The sequence below is a fragment of the Ochotona curzoniae genome, unplaced genomic scaffold (genome assembly GCF_017591425.1).
Source record: "Ochotona curzoniae isolate NIBS_2020 unplaced genomic scaffold, NIBS_Ocur_1.0 scaffold_2587, whole genome shotgun sequence".
Classification (NCBI taxonomy): domain Eukaryota; kingdom Metazoa; phylum Chordata; class Mammalia; order Lagomorpha; family Ochotonidae; genus Ochotona; species Ochotona curzoniae.
The window spans coordinates 23665176-23681774 of NW_024467096.1; the positions used below are offsets into that span (position 1 = coordinate 23665176).

Sequence of the window (16599 nt, forward strand, 5' to 3'; positions counted from 1 at the left end):
TTTTTTCTAAAAACCAGGCTTTTTGCTGCTTCCAGGTCAAGAGTTCCAAACTATCTTTTACGGAGCAAATATTAGAATTATCTTTTCACTATAGCAATTTGAACACAGTTTCTTAAATTGTGAGATGTCCCTTAGCTTAGAGTAACCCCAATAACTGAAAATGGAGGAGATACTTTAAGTCTATTAAGATACTCAAAAAGGGAGAAATTGCATTCATAACTGAAGAAAATGCAACATTGGCATGATTTTAAATCTGATAGAGTTGATGTTGTGCTTAGTTTCATAGTTTCACTGCTGAAGCACATACATATATTTTTTAAAACACTTGTTTTTTTTTTTTTTAATGAAATAGAAAGAAGTAGGGAGACAAAGATCTCTCTCATCATTCTTTGATTCACTCACTAAATGCCTATAACAGTCTGAGCTGGCCAAAGACAAAAGCAGGGGTCAAGAGCTCAGTGCAGGTCTCCCAAGGAGATGGCAGGGGTACAGTAACTCAAGCATTTACTGTTGCCTTCCAAAGTGTGCATCAACAGGACGCTGGAACTGGAAGCAGAGCCAGCACATGAACCCAGGCACTCTGATACAAAACATAGGCGTTGCAACAAGTTTCTTAATTTTTGTGCCAAACTCTTGACCCTAAAATATATACTCTTGTGTTTGCTTATACAAAGTTTGCCTTAGAACTGGCCTGAAGCTCTGAAACACATTTGATTTTTATTTGCAAACAATTTCTAGACCTCTAGTTGAGAAACTCCGGTGAAAGCAAGAAGAAAGTTAGGGTCTAGTCCTGACAGGGCACTGGATTGGTATATGACCTTGGACATGTAATGCTCTTTTTTTCTCTCCATGTATGGTATTTATAGTTCACAATTTTGATATAAATTTTGTAGAAATTAAGCATAATTTTCAAGGATTATTCTGCGTAATTTTTAATAATGTTTTACAATGCAGATACTCTCTCTCTTTGAAAATTGCAGCTCCAGGTGGATTACCACAAGATCCACTGCATTACTGACAATAAGGCATGTCTGTGACAAAACAAAAATGAAAAGCAATGCCACTTTTGACCCAATCCACGCACGTTACTATAGTTCAGATACAAAGAGAAGAATGGCTTTGGGCTGCATTTCAATTCCCTTATACTGTAATTGTGTGATTTATGAAGCCACTTTATATGGATGCAGGGCTACTTCCAATTCACATTTCTACTGTAGCTAGTTTCCATTCTAGGAAGTTATTATTCTGGCTAAATTGATAACTGAAGTACTTTAATGATGGAGCTGATCTTTTCTTAATCTAGACTGTTCTGCTTTATCAATACAAATGACTTATTTCATAACCGATTTCATGGATTAGCACATGACTTTTGTAGACGAAGTGAAAATGGGAGGGAAGGAACCAACGGAAGTGACTTGATTCTCACAGTATGAACTGACCAGAGACACTGTAGCAGAACTTCTCCTAGAATTCATGTTGCTATTCATTTATGATTAGCAGATGCAGCAATAATTTATAACTCCAAATTTGCATTCAGACAAAACATAAAGTAAGGCAAGAGAGAAAAGAAGATCACACAGCACTTGCATCAATTGCCCATAATTGTAGAGAATGCCATGTCCATTTGTTCACAAACAGTGGGCACAGGGTCAATTAATCTCCCCTTGGGCAAGGATCTGTTGTCAGAAGTGACTGCCCTGTCTCTTCAGGTTCACTGTTGCCTAGTGAACAGGACATGGAAAAAATGGTCTACACACAGGCCACTTACTGCCCCACCTTTACTGAGCAGACAAGTTGCAGTTCCTCCTGAAATTATACATTTCAAGGAATGTATATATATAGCAGGAGACCTGACTCATAGAGGGCAGTGAATCCCTCTTCACGAACAGCAGAGGGATTGTGCATTAAACATTCCCTTCTAATGACTGTATGCCATCTATCGGAGATCTCTGTGACTTGCAATGGATTCAGATCTGTAGTAGAATTTGGAGTGTTTCCTTCTGGTAAAGGAACGCGTAAGAAAGAGTGGATATTTTATGCGTCTCCATTGTTCATATCCACAAACTTCCACCTGGTTTCTTTCAGTAATCTCAGATGAAAGATTCTGCTGGAGTCATACACTCTATTTCTCTCTTTTTAGATGTTCCCTTGAGGAAAGCTTCCTTCACTGCTGCTTGAGATTCCAACCCTTCACATCCAGTGCATCGTCCCTTTCACCTACATGTATGGACATGAAGATTCTCATGTCGTTGTTAGACAAAAGTAGAAAGGATTGTATTTCTGAGAGAAAACTGAAGGCTTGTCTGTTAGTAGTGATGTTTTATTTTTAGGAATGGAAAAACACTTAATTTGAAAGGATAGGTAGTAAGCAACAATGCATAAAATTGGCCTCATATTGAGCCTGTTCAGTTAATGCTTACTGAGTGACATTGGCTAGAGACAATTCCATGGTAACCCATGAAATAAGGGCTTAGTTTGTCAGGCAACAGAGAAAAATCAAATTGTTCTCAACCTGCTGCAGGAACTCTGTTCAAGCAAAGGTACTGTGCTGTCAGTGGCAGATGTTTGAAAAGCTTTGCCTCTAACAAAATATATTGCTTGATTATTCTCCTAAAACATTTTCATTTTTAATCTCAGTCTTAACATCTTCCATCCATACTTTGCTCCTGTTCTTTCTTACCACAGATCTTTGTCTGACTACTGTCTGAATAGTTTGCACACTCACCAAGCACTAGAGAGTAGAGTTGAGTGCAACCTGTGGGTTTCTAGCCCAAGAACCTGTTTTTACTTAGGAGAACCTAGTCTCAGTGCCATCATGCCATGTGTTTAAGGTGCCTCCACATGCAGCCATGTGTTCCTGAGTTTGAACTCAGCTGGTCCAATCTGCTGCTGGCATAAGAGTTCTCAGAATCACCTTGACAGGCTGTTTTCTGTTTGCTTTCTTCCAGCGTCTTAACAATTGAAAGCTACGTATTTTTAAAAGTAATGCAATTTTATCACAGTTACTAGGGTATGTAATTCTAGAGTCCCTTGGAGGTGCTTTCACAGGAACTCCTTGTAATCATGTTGTCTCGCTGTTGATCACTCTGTGCTTGACACTATACTGAGTGCGCCATGAGTGTAATTTCCTTTAACCTTCACTACTGTATTATAACAGTCGCATAGGGTTTAAGTTCTTCAGGTGACATCAGTGTTATATCTTACCCAATTCAATTGCAACCTTGACTTTAGTATTCCAGAGAAAACAATGAGTAGGAATATAATTTTCCATAAGGCAGCAATCCTGACTAATTAAACTGAATCCAGAAAATAGATTGAAACACAGTGCTTTTTACCCTGAAGGGCAAATGATATTGATAGCTGCGCACAAGGGATGCATATTTTGCTAAAAAAGTAGTTGTAAAAAAGTTGTTTAAAATTCGGCTTGTTGAAAACTTGAGCTCAGGAGAGCTATTGTGCGCATGATTCTAGGCGGAACATGTATTGAGGCATGCAGCCTTGCACGTTTGTACAGGTGACTGACTCTCTGGAATTGAAGCTGGGAACCTGCCGGTATAGGCTGGCATGCTATCTCTTCTTATGGAGCAATTGTACCTACTACCCATCACTCTGGTTCCTTATAAGATCCAGTAATAGGTCCCATGGACACTTGCTTTTAATCTCACAACTACTGAATTATGTAGAAAGTTGCTTCACAAAGTTCATGGTGAATGAAATTTAAAAACTGAGTGCAAAAATGTGTAAAATGTATATACATGAGGTAATCTCCAAAATGTTACGGAAAAATGTGTATTTTGAAACAACTATCTCTGGACTTCAAAATCTTTCCTATCATAATAGACTTGTTTTTCATCTTATTTTAAAAATACTATTTGAGAGGGAGAATGGCCGAGAGAGAGAGAGAGAGAGAGAGAGAGAGAGAGAGAGAGATACACACACAGAGAAATACACACACACACATACAGAGAAAGAGAGAGAGAGATTGCTCTCATCCACTGGCTCACTTCCCAAATGATCACAATGGCTGGGACTGCACTGGTCAAAGTTGGGAGCCAGGATTCGACTTCAGGGTTTGCCACTTGGGTTTCAAGGAACAAATTATTGTAGCCATAATTGCTGCTTCCCAGTGTTCATATTGTCAGGAAGCAGGAGTAGGAAGTCAGAGCTGGGTATACAATTCAGGTACATAATGTGCAATATGGATGTCTTACTTGGAATCTTAATTATTAAACTAAGTGTCCACCATTAAACTCATTTTTCAGTTCCATTTCCCTTGAGTTTTCTAAAGTAACTTCACAGAACATCAAGACTTAAAGGAGACTTAATGCTGGCATAATAGCAAGTGATAGGACTAACGTTTGTCCACGATGTGGCTGTCTCCAGGGCCTGTCCTCATTACACAGAACAAACACCACATTCCGCTCTTGTTATTTCTGTGCCTTCCACTTGGTCCCCACTTGCTCAGTAGTAAGAATTTGTTTTGAAGTTCCTGGCTATGAGTAAAAATTTGAAAGAAAGGATCAGGAATTCCGTAGCTGTTGATAAAAATCAATCTTGCACGCAACTCTATAAAGGAGTTTATTTTGGTAGTTCAGAGTCAGATATTGAGTGACTCCTGTTTTTAGCCTGTAGGGAAAGCATTTTTTTTAAAAAAGATTTATTTATTTATTGGAAAGTCAGATATACAGAGAGGAGGAGAGACAGAGAGGAAGATCTTCTGTCTGATGATTCCCCAAGTGAGCGCAATGGCCGATGCTATGCCAATCCGAAGCCAGGATCCAGGAACTTCTTCCAGGTCTCCCACAAGGGTTCAGGGTCCCAAAGCTTTGGGCTGTCCTCTACTGCTTTCCCAGGCCACAAGCAGGGAGCTGGATGGGAAGTGGAGCTGCCGGGATTAGAACCGGCACCCATATGGGATCCCGGGGCGTTCAAGGTGAGGGCTTTAGCTGCTAGGCCATGCCGCCAGGCCCGGGAAAGCATTTTTGATGAGACTCTTCAGGTAGCATAAGGCATCAAATGGTCAGAGGCAGGGATAGGACATGTTTGCCTAGAGGGCTTGATCTCTTTCTCTTTCGTTATAGTGTCATGAAGATTCAATCATGAGGGCCCAGTCCTCATGATCGAATCCAATACACTCACAAAAGGTGCTGCTTCTTCAGAAAGACAGTTGGGTTAAGTTCCTATCATTAACAATCTTTGTGGATCAAACTTGCGCATAACTTTAGGGAGCCTGACTTTATTCAGATAGCAAATTGTTTCTTACCAGTAATTGCTAGAGGAGTAATATGGAGATATAGATGCATCCATCCACTATGTACAAACAGTTTATGTGCCATCTGCGGCAGAAGTGCAGAAACAGACACACACACACAGAGCCACAATTAACACATATTTCTTTCAGAAAATATTCAAAAATGAAAAGGCACAGGTTTGTGTGCATATGTGTATATATATGCGTATAGATCATACATAGCTAAACCATGAAGCACGTTTCATAAGTCCTAAGTTAGAGAGTGAAAGTGGGGACTGAGGAAAGCTGCACATACAGGAAGGATGTTAAGGTAAATCTAAAGTGTCTAAGTTGGTTTCTTTCCGCTGTTCTGCTTCGTCACATAACAGCATGGCTTTCAAATGTATGGCATAGTACCACCCATTTACAGTGTGGTGTTCAGAAAAGGGCAAGTTCCTGCAGGCTAGAACAGCAGGTTCTTACTGATGGACTAGACTTGACTAGACAGCTGGGGAAGAGATGTATTAGAAGGAGGAGATGTGAGGAGAATTTAAAATAGAAATATGAATCAGATGTGTTCATGGCAATATATTAGCCAAAGTGAAAGGAGTAGAGATCTGGTGTCAAGCAGAGGTTGAAGAAGATTTAGAACGGCAGTTGGAGTCACATTATGGAAAACCACGGAGGCCAGTTTATCAAACTATGACCTTCACTATGTCTGTGAACTCCCTGGGAGGCAAAACAACATCTTGTCCCTGCCTCTTTTCTGCTTCCCTTCAGCCAAAAGAAATGATTTTCTCATTTTAAAGGTCAGTTTAAGTCTTTGGAATGGAATCACTGACTGTACTGATGCGAATGCTCTCTCTTTCAGGATTTCCTAGAGTATTAATTTTTGTCCTGCCAAATGTATCACTTAATAAGGTTCTTCACTTTGTCTTTCTCTAATTGTTCTAAGTGAGGTTTATCTTTTGACTTCTATCAGGATCCCTTCTGGAAAGCTTGGACTGTGTCTTATTATTAGAAGCTGTTGAGGCTACTTTCAAAAAATGCAAAATATAATGCAAGTATAAAATATGATTAAGTACAAACAATGAGGAGAGGTATAAATGGTTGGGGGAGAAGTAACACAGATATGCACAATTTGGGAATGATATTTACTACAGGTACTAGGAAGAAAGTGAACCAAGACTGTAACTTACTTCTTACCCTGAAAGATGAATGAAGATACACATCATGTCCGTAGGCAAGTTTCAACATGGAAGCAGCAACTTAGTATTATGTAGCAATTTTACAGCTATCAATTCATTAACTCTCAGATCCAAGTACACTGTTTACTTCCTGGTATATGAAACAGAATTATACCTTAAATGTTTCTCAGTTCCCGTCAAGCATGGTGTTACTTTGTAGGCAAAATGCCCTGGAGAGGCCTCTCTGATGAGCTCACTGGGTGAGGGCTGGGTTCCTCTTTTAGGTTCTGATCCTTTCAGACAGCCCCTGAAGGACATGCCAGGCCTAGAAAGAAAGAAAGGAAAGAAAGAAAGAAAGGAAGGAAAGAAGCAAGGAAGGAAGGAAGGAAAGAGGAGGGAACGATGGAAGAAAAAAAAAAGAAAAATAAATTTTGCAGAATTACTTCCCAAACACATACTAGTGCTACAGCCAAGCCAGGCTAAAACATGGAGTCTAGAACTCTGTGCCCAGCTGTCTCACATAAGTAGAAGAGGCCCAAGCACCTGAACCGTAATTTGCCTGCCTCAGGATGCATTAATAGGAAGTCGAATCAGAGCATAACCCATTGCCAAAACAATGCTGCCTCATTTCATATCGTTATCTGTAGGAAGTTCCAATAACATTCTAGAAAGCATTTTCCCAACTTATTTTCCCAACTTGTTTAGCTTCCATCTGTAAATGCTTTCCCGGGCAACTCTCAGACAACTTGATATTAAATTGCAAAGTTCAGCACCTTCCAAAGGACATTTCCCTGGCACCTTCGTAGTTGGTTTCACTGTGCATCGTGAGGTGTAACATCTCCCCATGGATGGCTGTTCCTAGCATCATCCCTCTAGGGTGACTTCCAAGAAAATCCAGGATGCTACACGGAGTACAATCTCTGAAACCTGGGGGAACAGTTGCTTGGTGAGTGCTCCATCTGAGGCATGTTTCTGAAGGTGACTTATGCTAAATAGCCCCAGAAGGTTTTCACAGTGAGTCCCCTGCTGCAACACCTCAACACACTGTCAGGCCATGAAGAGGTCTCAGTCCCATGCTTAGAAACGAGGCCGGAATGATGCCCTGGTGTGGAGGCATCTTCTCTATCCTTCCCTCTTTAAGTCCTCTACCACATCCCAGAGGGCAACGATTGCTCTGTACATCTGCTGCTGTTATATTCTAGAAAATACTCTTTACCCTTCAGTATATAGCACCCCACTAATTAAATTCTCTGCTGTACATAGTAAAGTTTTCATTTTGACATTTCCCTGTACAACTCACCATGTGGATCTTTTTTCCTCACTGAACCCTGACTGCAGCAAGTGGTGAAAGAGATAAGAAAAAGAGCAACCACTGCCTGTTCCAGCCAGCTTTTACCATTCATCCCTGTTCCCCAAGGGCATTGCGTGTCTATCAGGCCACACGTTTCTGAAAAATACAGTTGTTATTTCTTTGCATCTCAAATGAAAGCTATCTGTTCTTAAACTTTTGCAGCCATTCAAATAATGGCACAACTATCATGTTTGGTTAAATTAATAATTATTTTCCTATAGCCATATAAATATTATTAATCATCCAGGTAATTTATACTCTAGTATCATATTTCCTTTCTTGTCTGATTCTTTAACATTTTTTGTTTTGTAGGTAATAATTATCTTTTTGCTCAGAATTCTCAATAGCTGTTTCTACTGTTAGAAGTCTCTAGCAGAGCTGGCAAACATCTATCAGTAGTGTCTTCTATATGTGGAAATAAATTAGTACATTTTTAAATTCCTTTCTCTAAAGAATCAGTGTAGCATTAATTAATCATAGTATTTAATTTCAAATCCTGATGTTGATCCTCCCCAGTGGGGTGACTGTGTAAATACTTCCCTAAAAATGGGAGAATTGAAGTATGTCTCCAAGAGGAATACTCTAGCTGTTTCAATTGAGTATTCCTAATTTATCTACAAATTACAGCCTCTGCTCTAGGATGGTGAACTTCCTGGTATTAGGAGATCATAAATCAGTTTAATTTAGGAGTATGTGTTACACCCCAGGTACTTTTTAAAGATGCCGTATGTTTTCCCCAAAGTCACCAATACTAATAGGAAAACAAATACTATCCATCTCTGCTCTTAGCCCATTCACACTGATCAAACCCAGCAAAACACTCACATGAACTATATACAAACACTGTTAGTCAACATGATCTTAATTATATATGTACTATTCAATTACAAATGAATAATATAGTCATATGTATATTCAAGGTTTATTTATTCATTTGTAGTAGTTATGTAAAGAAAGAGAGGAACAGAGAGAGACTGACACAGAGAGAAAGAGATATTACGTCGTTTGTCTCATCCTCTAAATGGCTGTGTTAGCAGTAATTGTGACAGATCAAGGCCTGGTGCCTGGAACTCCATCCAGTTCTCACACATGGGGGGCAGCGGCCAGGTATTTGGACCGTCTTTGGTTACTTCTCCAGGTTCATTAGCAGGGAGGTAGGTTAGAAGTGGAGCAGCCAGGACATACATTAATGTCGTTTGGGATGCTAGTTTCACAAGAGCAGCTTAGTCTGCTGTGGAACATTCCAGGCCACAAATTATAGTTCTTAAAGTTGAGGTAATACCTCATTATTGCAAGTACTATGCTAAATGACATGATAATTTATTTTAAAATTGAGGCTAATGACATCTATGTTGCAGAAGTTATAGGCTCAAAAATGAGTGAAGACTTGTTTACCCCATATGCTTATGTGTGTATTTAGCAAACACCTTTTTAAAAATATTTATTATTATTATTATTTTTTAATTAGGACGTCAGATTTTACAGAGAGGAGATAGAGAAAAAATAGATCTTCTATCCGCAGACTCATTGCTCAAATGACCTCAACAGCCAGAGCTGAGTAGATTCGAAGTCAGGAGCCAGGAGCTTCTTTTGGGTCTGGGCACAAGGATTTGGGCCATCCTTTACTGCTTATCCAGGCCACATGCAGGGAGCTCAATGGGAAGTGGGGCTGCCAGGACGTGGGCCATGAACCAGTGCCCATATGGGATCGTGGGCTTACAAGGCAAGGACTTTAGCAACTAAGCTACCATGATGGGCCCACACCTTTTAAAAATATTTAATCAATTTTTTAAAAAGGCATAGTTAGGCATAGAGAGAAGGAGAGATAAAGAGGGATGCTTTATCTGCTGGTTCACTCCCCAAAGCACCTCACGACCTAGTGCTGGACCAGGACAAAACCAGGAACTAGGAGCAACCTCTGGGTCACCTGTGTGAGTGCAGAGACCTGAGAAAGTGGGTCCTCCTCTGAAGCTTTTCCTAGTTGCATTAGCATAGAGTTGTACTGGGCATTGAACAGCTGGGGATCAAACTGCTACTCTTATAGGACGCTGGTGCTGTGTAATCCACTGTGCCACAATGTTGACCCCAGCAAACACATTCTAAATGTTTGTATCTCACATACTTTTCTGGCTACTGGGGAAACAATAGTGAGCAAAGTACACATCTATGGATTCACCATTAGCATAGAACAACAATGTCAAATGATTCCATGATTAAATCTGTTTACAATACAGGGAAGTAATACAAGTTCTTACATAGGGATGTGAACTTGTAAGAAAGAATTTCACATGGTTGGCTGCCAGGAAAGCTCCACACATAAATTATCCTTGAGCTGACACCTAAAGGATGAGTAAGAGTTCATGAGGCAATAGAGGAAGGAATAGAATATTCAGAGAACACAGCATATGTATTGATCCCATAGGAGTCAGTATCGCAAGTTCATTGGACACAAAGGCCTGTGTGTGATTGGGAAACTGGTTGCAAGTGGGGCGCGATATACAATGGGACTGGGTAGGCAGATGACAGGTAGACATTGTAGAACACCTTGTTGCTTTATTGAATGCTGTATTTATCTTCCATTCCAAGAGAATGGAAGATCACTGCAAATATTTAGTGATAAGGAAGGGAGCTGCAGCCAGCTGCTGAGGTCTGCATCTTAGACAATATCTCTTTTAGTAACCATAGAGAAAAGGAATAGAGGGTGGGAATGAAGGGTCAAATTCAAGTGATAAATTCAGGAAGATATTAAGGCAGAATTAAATATTTTAACCAAGATTTTTCCCCTCAGTTTTAACTGATGACTGCTCTGTCTTTAAAGGAAACGATTACGTCCCAATCTGCATGTGTTGCAAGCTTGTGCCTTGTCATATCCCAAATATTTTTTCTTCTTTATTGACTGGTTAGGTTGCCAGCTCCTAGACAGTCTTGCTGTAAACAACTGAAGCTGTGTGATATAGGATAGTAATTGCAATGTAAAATCCAAATCCTTCCCTCCAGTCACAAACTGAACATGAATTCCAAATGGCCAGCCAACTGCAGAATGTGTATGGAGGCATGGTTGGACTAGGATTTTATATCTCCTTGATGAACAAATTGGCTTACCACACAGTCAGTCTGATTGTTTGCCTCTCAGCCAATTGCTAAGACAACAGAAAATTGCAAATCCGCTTAGCCCGTCAATTTAGTTATGCCATGTAGACTTGGTAGTAAAACCTGTTTCCAATTATCTCCGTAAAATGTAAACACATAACATTTTTGAAAACATTTCTTTCCTCTATCTGAAAATGAGAACAAGATAAAGAAGGAGGTCGTGGGAAGAAGAGAGTGAGAAAAACACGCAGGAAGGTGAGAGAGAGAGAGAGAGAGAGAGAGAGAGAGAGAAAGAGAGGGTGCAAGTAGTTATTGTCTGTCGCCTCCGAAGATGCGTTTTCAGGAAGATGGATCAGAATAAGAGCAGCCAGGACTTAGACTAGGCTTTCTGATAAGAGATGTGGACTGCCCAGGAGAAGATTAACTTGTTACATCACAAATGGGGGCTTGAAACATATTTTATGGTACAGTGTAATTATCTCCAGATTCTTTCATAGTGACCTAAGTTACTCTTCTCATTTCTAGTCCTTGACACCCACTGATTTGCTTCCTTTTTATTCATAAGCTGTGGTTTAGTCATAAATTGAAATGCTGGGCAGTAGTGAAAATAAAGTTACTATTTAAATAATGTGACTTAACGTCAGAGCCGGGTGGGGAGAGAAAGTGTAATTTTGCTATTTATCTAAATTTTTTGTTGCTAGCATTCCATGTGGGTGTAGATTTGTGTCTTGGCTGCTCTGTTTCCAATTTAGCTCTCTGCTAATGACTTGGGACATCATTGTTCTATATATGAGTACTGGTCTAAATATTGATTGCTTTACTTCTGATCCAGTACCCTGCTAATATTTTAAAAAGCAGCAGATATTGGCTCGTCCAAGTACTTGGGTCCCTACTACCCATGTGGGAGGTGAGGATGGAGTTCCTCTCTCTTGTTGGTCTTGACCAGCCCCTGCTTTGTGGTCATTTGGGCAGTGAACCAGTGGAATAAAGATCTTTCTCTCTTTCAGACTTTGCATTTGAAAATTTAAAATAATAAGTAAATCTTTATGAAAACAGAAAAGTATCCCAATTACCATTTAGGGAGGTAATCCTATTTAGATCCATTTATTTGAATCGTAATTGTTGTGCAACATTTTTGTGTTTGCTTGGGTGACAAATACGAAATCTGATCCTGTTCCATACATGCTTATTTCCCTGTGGATTCTGAAACAGGTTCTGATGTTCTCAGTACCCCAACCACGAGAGGAAATGACACATATCTGGGCAACAGGTTTGGTCAGGCATCAGCTAGGAAAGATTCTGGGAGAATTTTCGCTTTTCCTTAAAAAAAAAAAAGGACAAATGCAACTGGTCCATGGAACAGCAAGCCAATGTGAAAGGCAACAGAATAAACATTGAATCTTTCGTGATGTTATTGGTCAATTAAAGCAGCAGTATGGCTCTCCGATCCAACTATTTTCTTGTATATGAAAATAGATCCGAGTCAGTTTTGTTAAACAGAGAGAAGCATTCAGTCTCCCTTATTTTCTCATTCTCTGTTGCTTCACACACACTCTCTCACACACAGAAAATCTTCAGAAAGTGCATATTACAAGAAAATTAGGCATGAATTTTATTTTTGTAGCAAAATAGAATTATTTTGCATTTGCACTTTCTACAAATACTTAATAGCTGCGTGTGTGTTTTTGTCCAATATGTTGCTAAAGTTAAAACACAAGTTCACATGTATCTTTCTACTTCTAAACTTATCTAAACAGAAACTTCACACTAACGACCTGAAGCAACAGGAATTTTCCAGTTCAGTTATAAACTCGGGATGTCACTATCTTTTATGAACTCTATTGTTGACAGAAGTATTGCAACGACTGTTTGTTGCTGTGCATATTGACATACTTGGGCTCAAGCTACTCAGAAACAAGCAGACTTGAATAAAACACAAGTTTAGCATTAAATTTTTGAACATAAAAATAATATAGGCAAGGAGACAGGGATTAGTTCATAAGCTCCTCAATTACCAATATCCTGGCAGTCACTCTCCAGAACTGAGTTGGCAGAAAATGCCTAAAATGACTGCTTATTGTCCCTGTGATGACCTGCAGCCCATTTGACAAAATTTCCATTACTGAAGCTATTCCTTCTGTTGTGCACTCACCATTGTGACACTTCTGAAAGTTCGTTAGAATATGAGAAAATGGGCAGTCACCTAGTTGTTGCTGGAAATCTCTGCTGCTTTGCTGGCTGGTTCCATCCAAATATCACCTCTGAGACTCCAGGTCACATAAATGGAAGCTCCAGAAACTGGAAGGCTGCAACTCATTTTGAAGCATATAGTCCTGGAGTGTAGGACTTATTTTGCCAAATGATCCAGCTTTTACCTGTGCCCCATCTGCAAATTCTTTCTTGTGCTGAAGATAAGCACCTGAATCCACACATTCTGTGGCAAAGGGTTTGAAACTTAGTGGAACAGCTTACGCTGAACTTTATGCTAGGCATGTGTTTGCAAACAGTGAATCTCAACTGAACTTGAACTATGGTTATGCAACAAGGTGGAGGAATCCACCATGGGGGGAGGGGTATGGGAGGGGTGGGGGGAATCCCCAGCGCCTATAAAACTGTACTACATAATACAATGTAAGCAACAATAATAAAAAAAAAACTCTATGACTCCGAAGAAAATTTTGAGCAGGACAATTTTTTTTTAAGTTTTTTTTTTACTTGAAACTCAATGTTATAGAAAAAAGAGGAGATGGAACAGGAGAGAATTTAAAAAAAAAAAAGAGAGAGAGAGAGAAAGAAAATACAGTGAGTCTCTCCCAGCTAATTTGCTCCTTAGATATCCACAATGCCCAGCCCTGGACCAGATCAAAGGTAGGAGCCAGGAATTTCATCCTAGTTGCCCAAGTGGATATCAGACTCCTAAACTTTTGGGCCATATTTCTTCACTTTTCTCAGTCCGCTAGCAGGTGCCTGAATGAAAAGTAGAGGAGCTGACACATGAACTGGCATCCATATTGGACGTTAGTGTTGCAGGTAGCAGCCTTGCCTGCTGTATCACCACATCAGCTTTGGAAGACACACCTTAAAGAAAATACATTCCAGGATTTCCAATATCAAGAGACAGAAAAGTGTTCTTTCAAGGCTTTGTTCCTTATTGTCTAGATTTCACACTGGGAAAACAGTTGCCAGTTTATCTTTAATCAAAAATCTGAATCAATTCATTCAAGAACTTTCCTATATATTCTACACTGTTTAAAACTCCCTGAAGAAATAAACTCACTTGAGAAAATCTGTTCCTGCCTGTGTAATAAGTATTTTGGATAGTTAGGCTTGTTAGATTTAAAATAAGGCAAGATGCAAAGAGAGTCTATGGCGTCTCCAATATATATCTGTACACCTTTGGACAGATGAAAGGAAAAACTGATAAAAAATTTAGTGAAGCCCTTGTGAAGCTTATTTTAGTAATTCTGGAATGAGATAAAACTGCATATACTATCAACCATGTTCCATCAATAACAACAACCAAGAAACACTCCAATGTGGAAATGATCATGGAAAATGAATGGGGACATTTATAATATCTTTATACTTGAAGTCCACAGATTTTATTTTTAATGAGTATTAGCACATTTTTGGTAGTGTTGAGATGCTATGTCAAACATTTCATGTGGTTTTGTATCATGCTGTACTACTCCAACCAGACTAAGAAATGCACATCTTTCCAGTTGTTTTTCCCGTTGTACAGATAAGGAAGCACAGGTATGGCGGGATCAGGTCATTTGCTGATGACTGTACAAATGAGGATAAAGCAATGGTTCAAATCCCAGCAGTCTGATTGCAGGGACAGAGCATTTAGCCGCTCCTGCTTGGCAGAAGGTTAGAGATGGCCACACAGCCTGTGTTGAATTAATCCACCCTATCCAGCTTTACACACAATGTATCACAATCTCCAGAGGGCAAATTTTCTAGAAGGTCTAAACCAACCTCAGTCTGGCATAGCACCAAGCATATGGTAATAATATAGCATGTTTTGTACAGGGTGGTTAATGGAGAGTTGGGAATACTTGAGCTGCAGGTCCTGTCACTTATTCCTAAATCTTTCAAGACTTTGAACCCGTGTCAGTGAGTTTGTATTCTTTATTCTCTGCAATAAAAAAAAATCCCTCAAGTAACAAAATTTTAGGCCCCCAAACCTAGTGAATTCCAAACACCTTGTTTATCCCCAGGAACTTTCTACGTGGTTTCAAGTCATCCTAGCAATTTGGTAAAATTGAGGCTAGTAGATAACTATATCGCACCCTCGCCTAGTAATGATCGCATATTTTGGTTTCTCTTTAGTTGTTGCAGATAAAATAATTACATTAGAATATAGGTAGTCAGGTCTAATATTATTTAATTTTTCAACCTGAGAAGTTTTAACTGAGAAGCTGGGTGGGTTCTTTCCTCAGTTTAGTATAAAAGTAAAAAGCCAGTGATGGGTTGCAGAGAGGCATTTTCTTTGCAAAGTGACATGTAAACATAGAAGAAGAAAAAAGAAAGCACCTCCCAGGAGGGAGCCTAAAGATGGGATGCATCTTGAAAGGAGAGGGGAAGGGGCTTTAAGTATTCCCTGAGCCCTCCTTGTCTGGGCAGAAACCTATGGGGAAGACGTTCCCCACTGGTGTTCTCTCAACCAGTTAGGAAAAGGCTGGGCAATTCTTGTACCATCCATTTAAAGTGTGGCCAAGATTTTAGTGGGCTTGGGTGGTCTCAAGAAGTAGCAGGCACATTTAAATGAGTTTTACCTTGTATCTACACCTCAAATAATACTCTGTTTTAAATATCTATCCCACAGTGGTTAACGCTGCTCAGAATCTCCCTTCGCGATGCGCCCTCTGATGCGGACTGCATTCTTCATCGTTCTCACTTTGTTTCTTGTTAGAGGGGCAGTCTCCGTGGATGACGGCCACAGCCACCTCAGTAGCTTTTCCTGGGATAACTGTGATGATGGGAAAGACCCCGCAGTCATCAAAAGCCTAACACTGGAACCTGATCCCATTGTCATTCCTGGCAATGTGACCATCAGTGCTGAGGGCAAGACCAACGAATTGCTCAGTTCTCCTCAGAAATTGAAATTAACTTTGGAGAAGAAAGTGGCAGGCATCTGGATCAAGATCCCCTGTGTGCAACAAGTCGGCAGCTGCACCTATGACATCTGTCATGTGCTTGACAGTTTCGTTCTCCCTGGGAAGCCCTGCCCACAGCTACTAGAAACAAATGGGATTCCGTGCCATTGCCCCATCGCAGAAGGCACCTATTCATTACCAAGTAGTACTTTCACATTGCCTGCACTGGTGCTGCCCAACTGGCTCGTCTCTGGGACCTATTACATCGAGGGCGTCCTGAGCAATGGCGAGCAGCGTTTGGCTTGTGTCAAGATCTCGGTCTCTGTAACGGGCAAGTAAAGTGGTACAGTCACAACATAGTAAAGGGTGATGAGAAAGGTGTCCGCGTTTTAAGTCTTGGGTTTGTCAAAGCCAAATTTCAACAATTTACCATCCTTTAATCCTCCGCTATGCTCACCAAAAATCATTTTTTGACATATAGTTTTTTGGCAACTAAAGATGAGTTGGCCCCACTGGGAGCTGCTCTATGGGGCAGGGTACAATGAGGAGGGCAGACTCGTTTCCGTTGCCTATATTTTCCACCAGCCTGCTCCACAGCAACAGCTTGCTGAATCATGGGCAAGTCCCATGTTCTGGAGT

At 40.1% G+C, this 16599-nt stretch overlaps 1 protein-coding gene across 1 annotated transcript; it reads left to right on the top strand.

Moving 5' to 3' along the window:
* The first annotated feature begins 15696 nt into the window (after window positions 1–15696).
* On the top strand, window positions 15697–16299 carry LOC121171376 (ganglioside GM2 activator-like). Its single transcript, XM_041003085.1, has one exon. It carries the CDS (start codon window positions 15721–15723, stop codon window positions 16297–16299), a length of 579 nt encoding a protein of 192 aa, XP_040859019.1. The 5' UTR covers window positions 15697–15720.
* Window positions 16300–16599: the final 300 nt, after the last annotated feature.

Excerpts from the sequence above, each read along its gene's own strand:
- LOC121171376 (XM_041003085.1), top strand. The coding sequence starts at position 15,721 with ATGCGCCCTCTGATGCGGACTGCATTCTTCATCGTTCTCACTTTGTTT.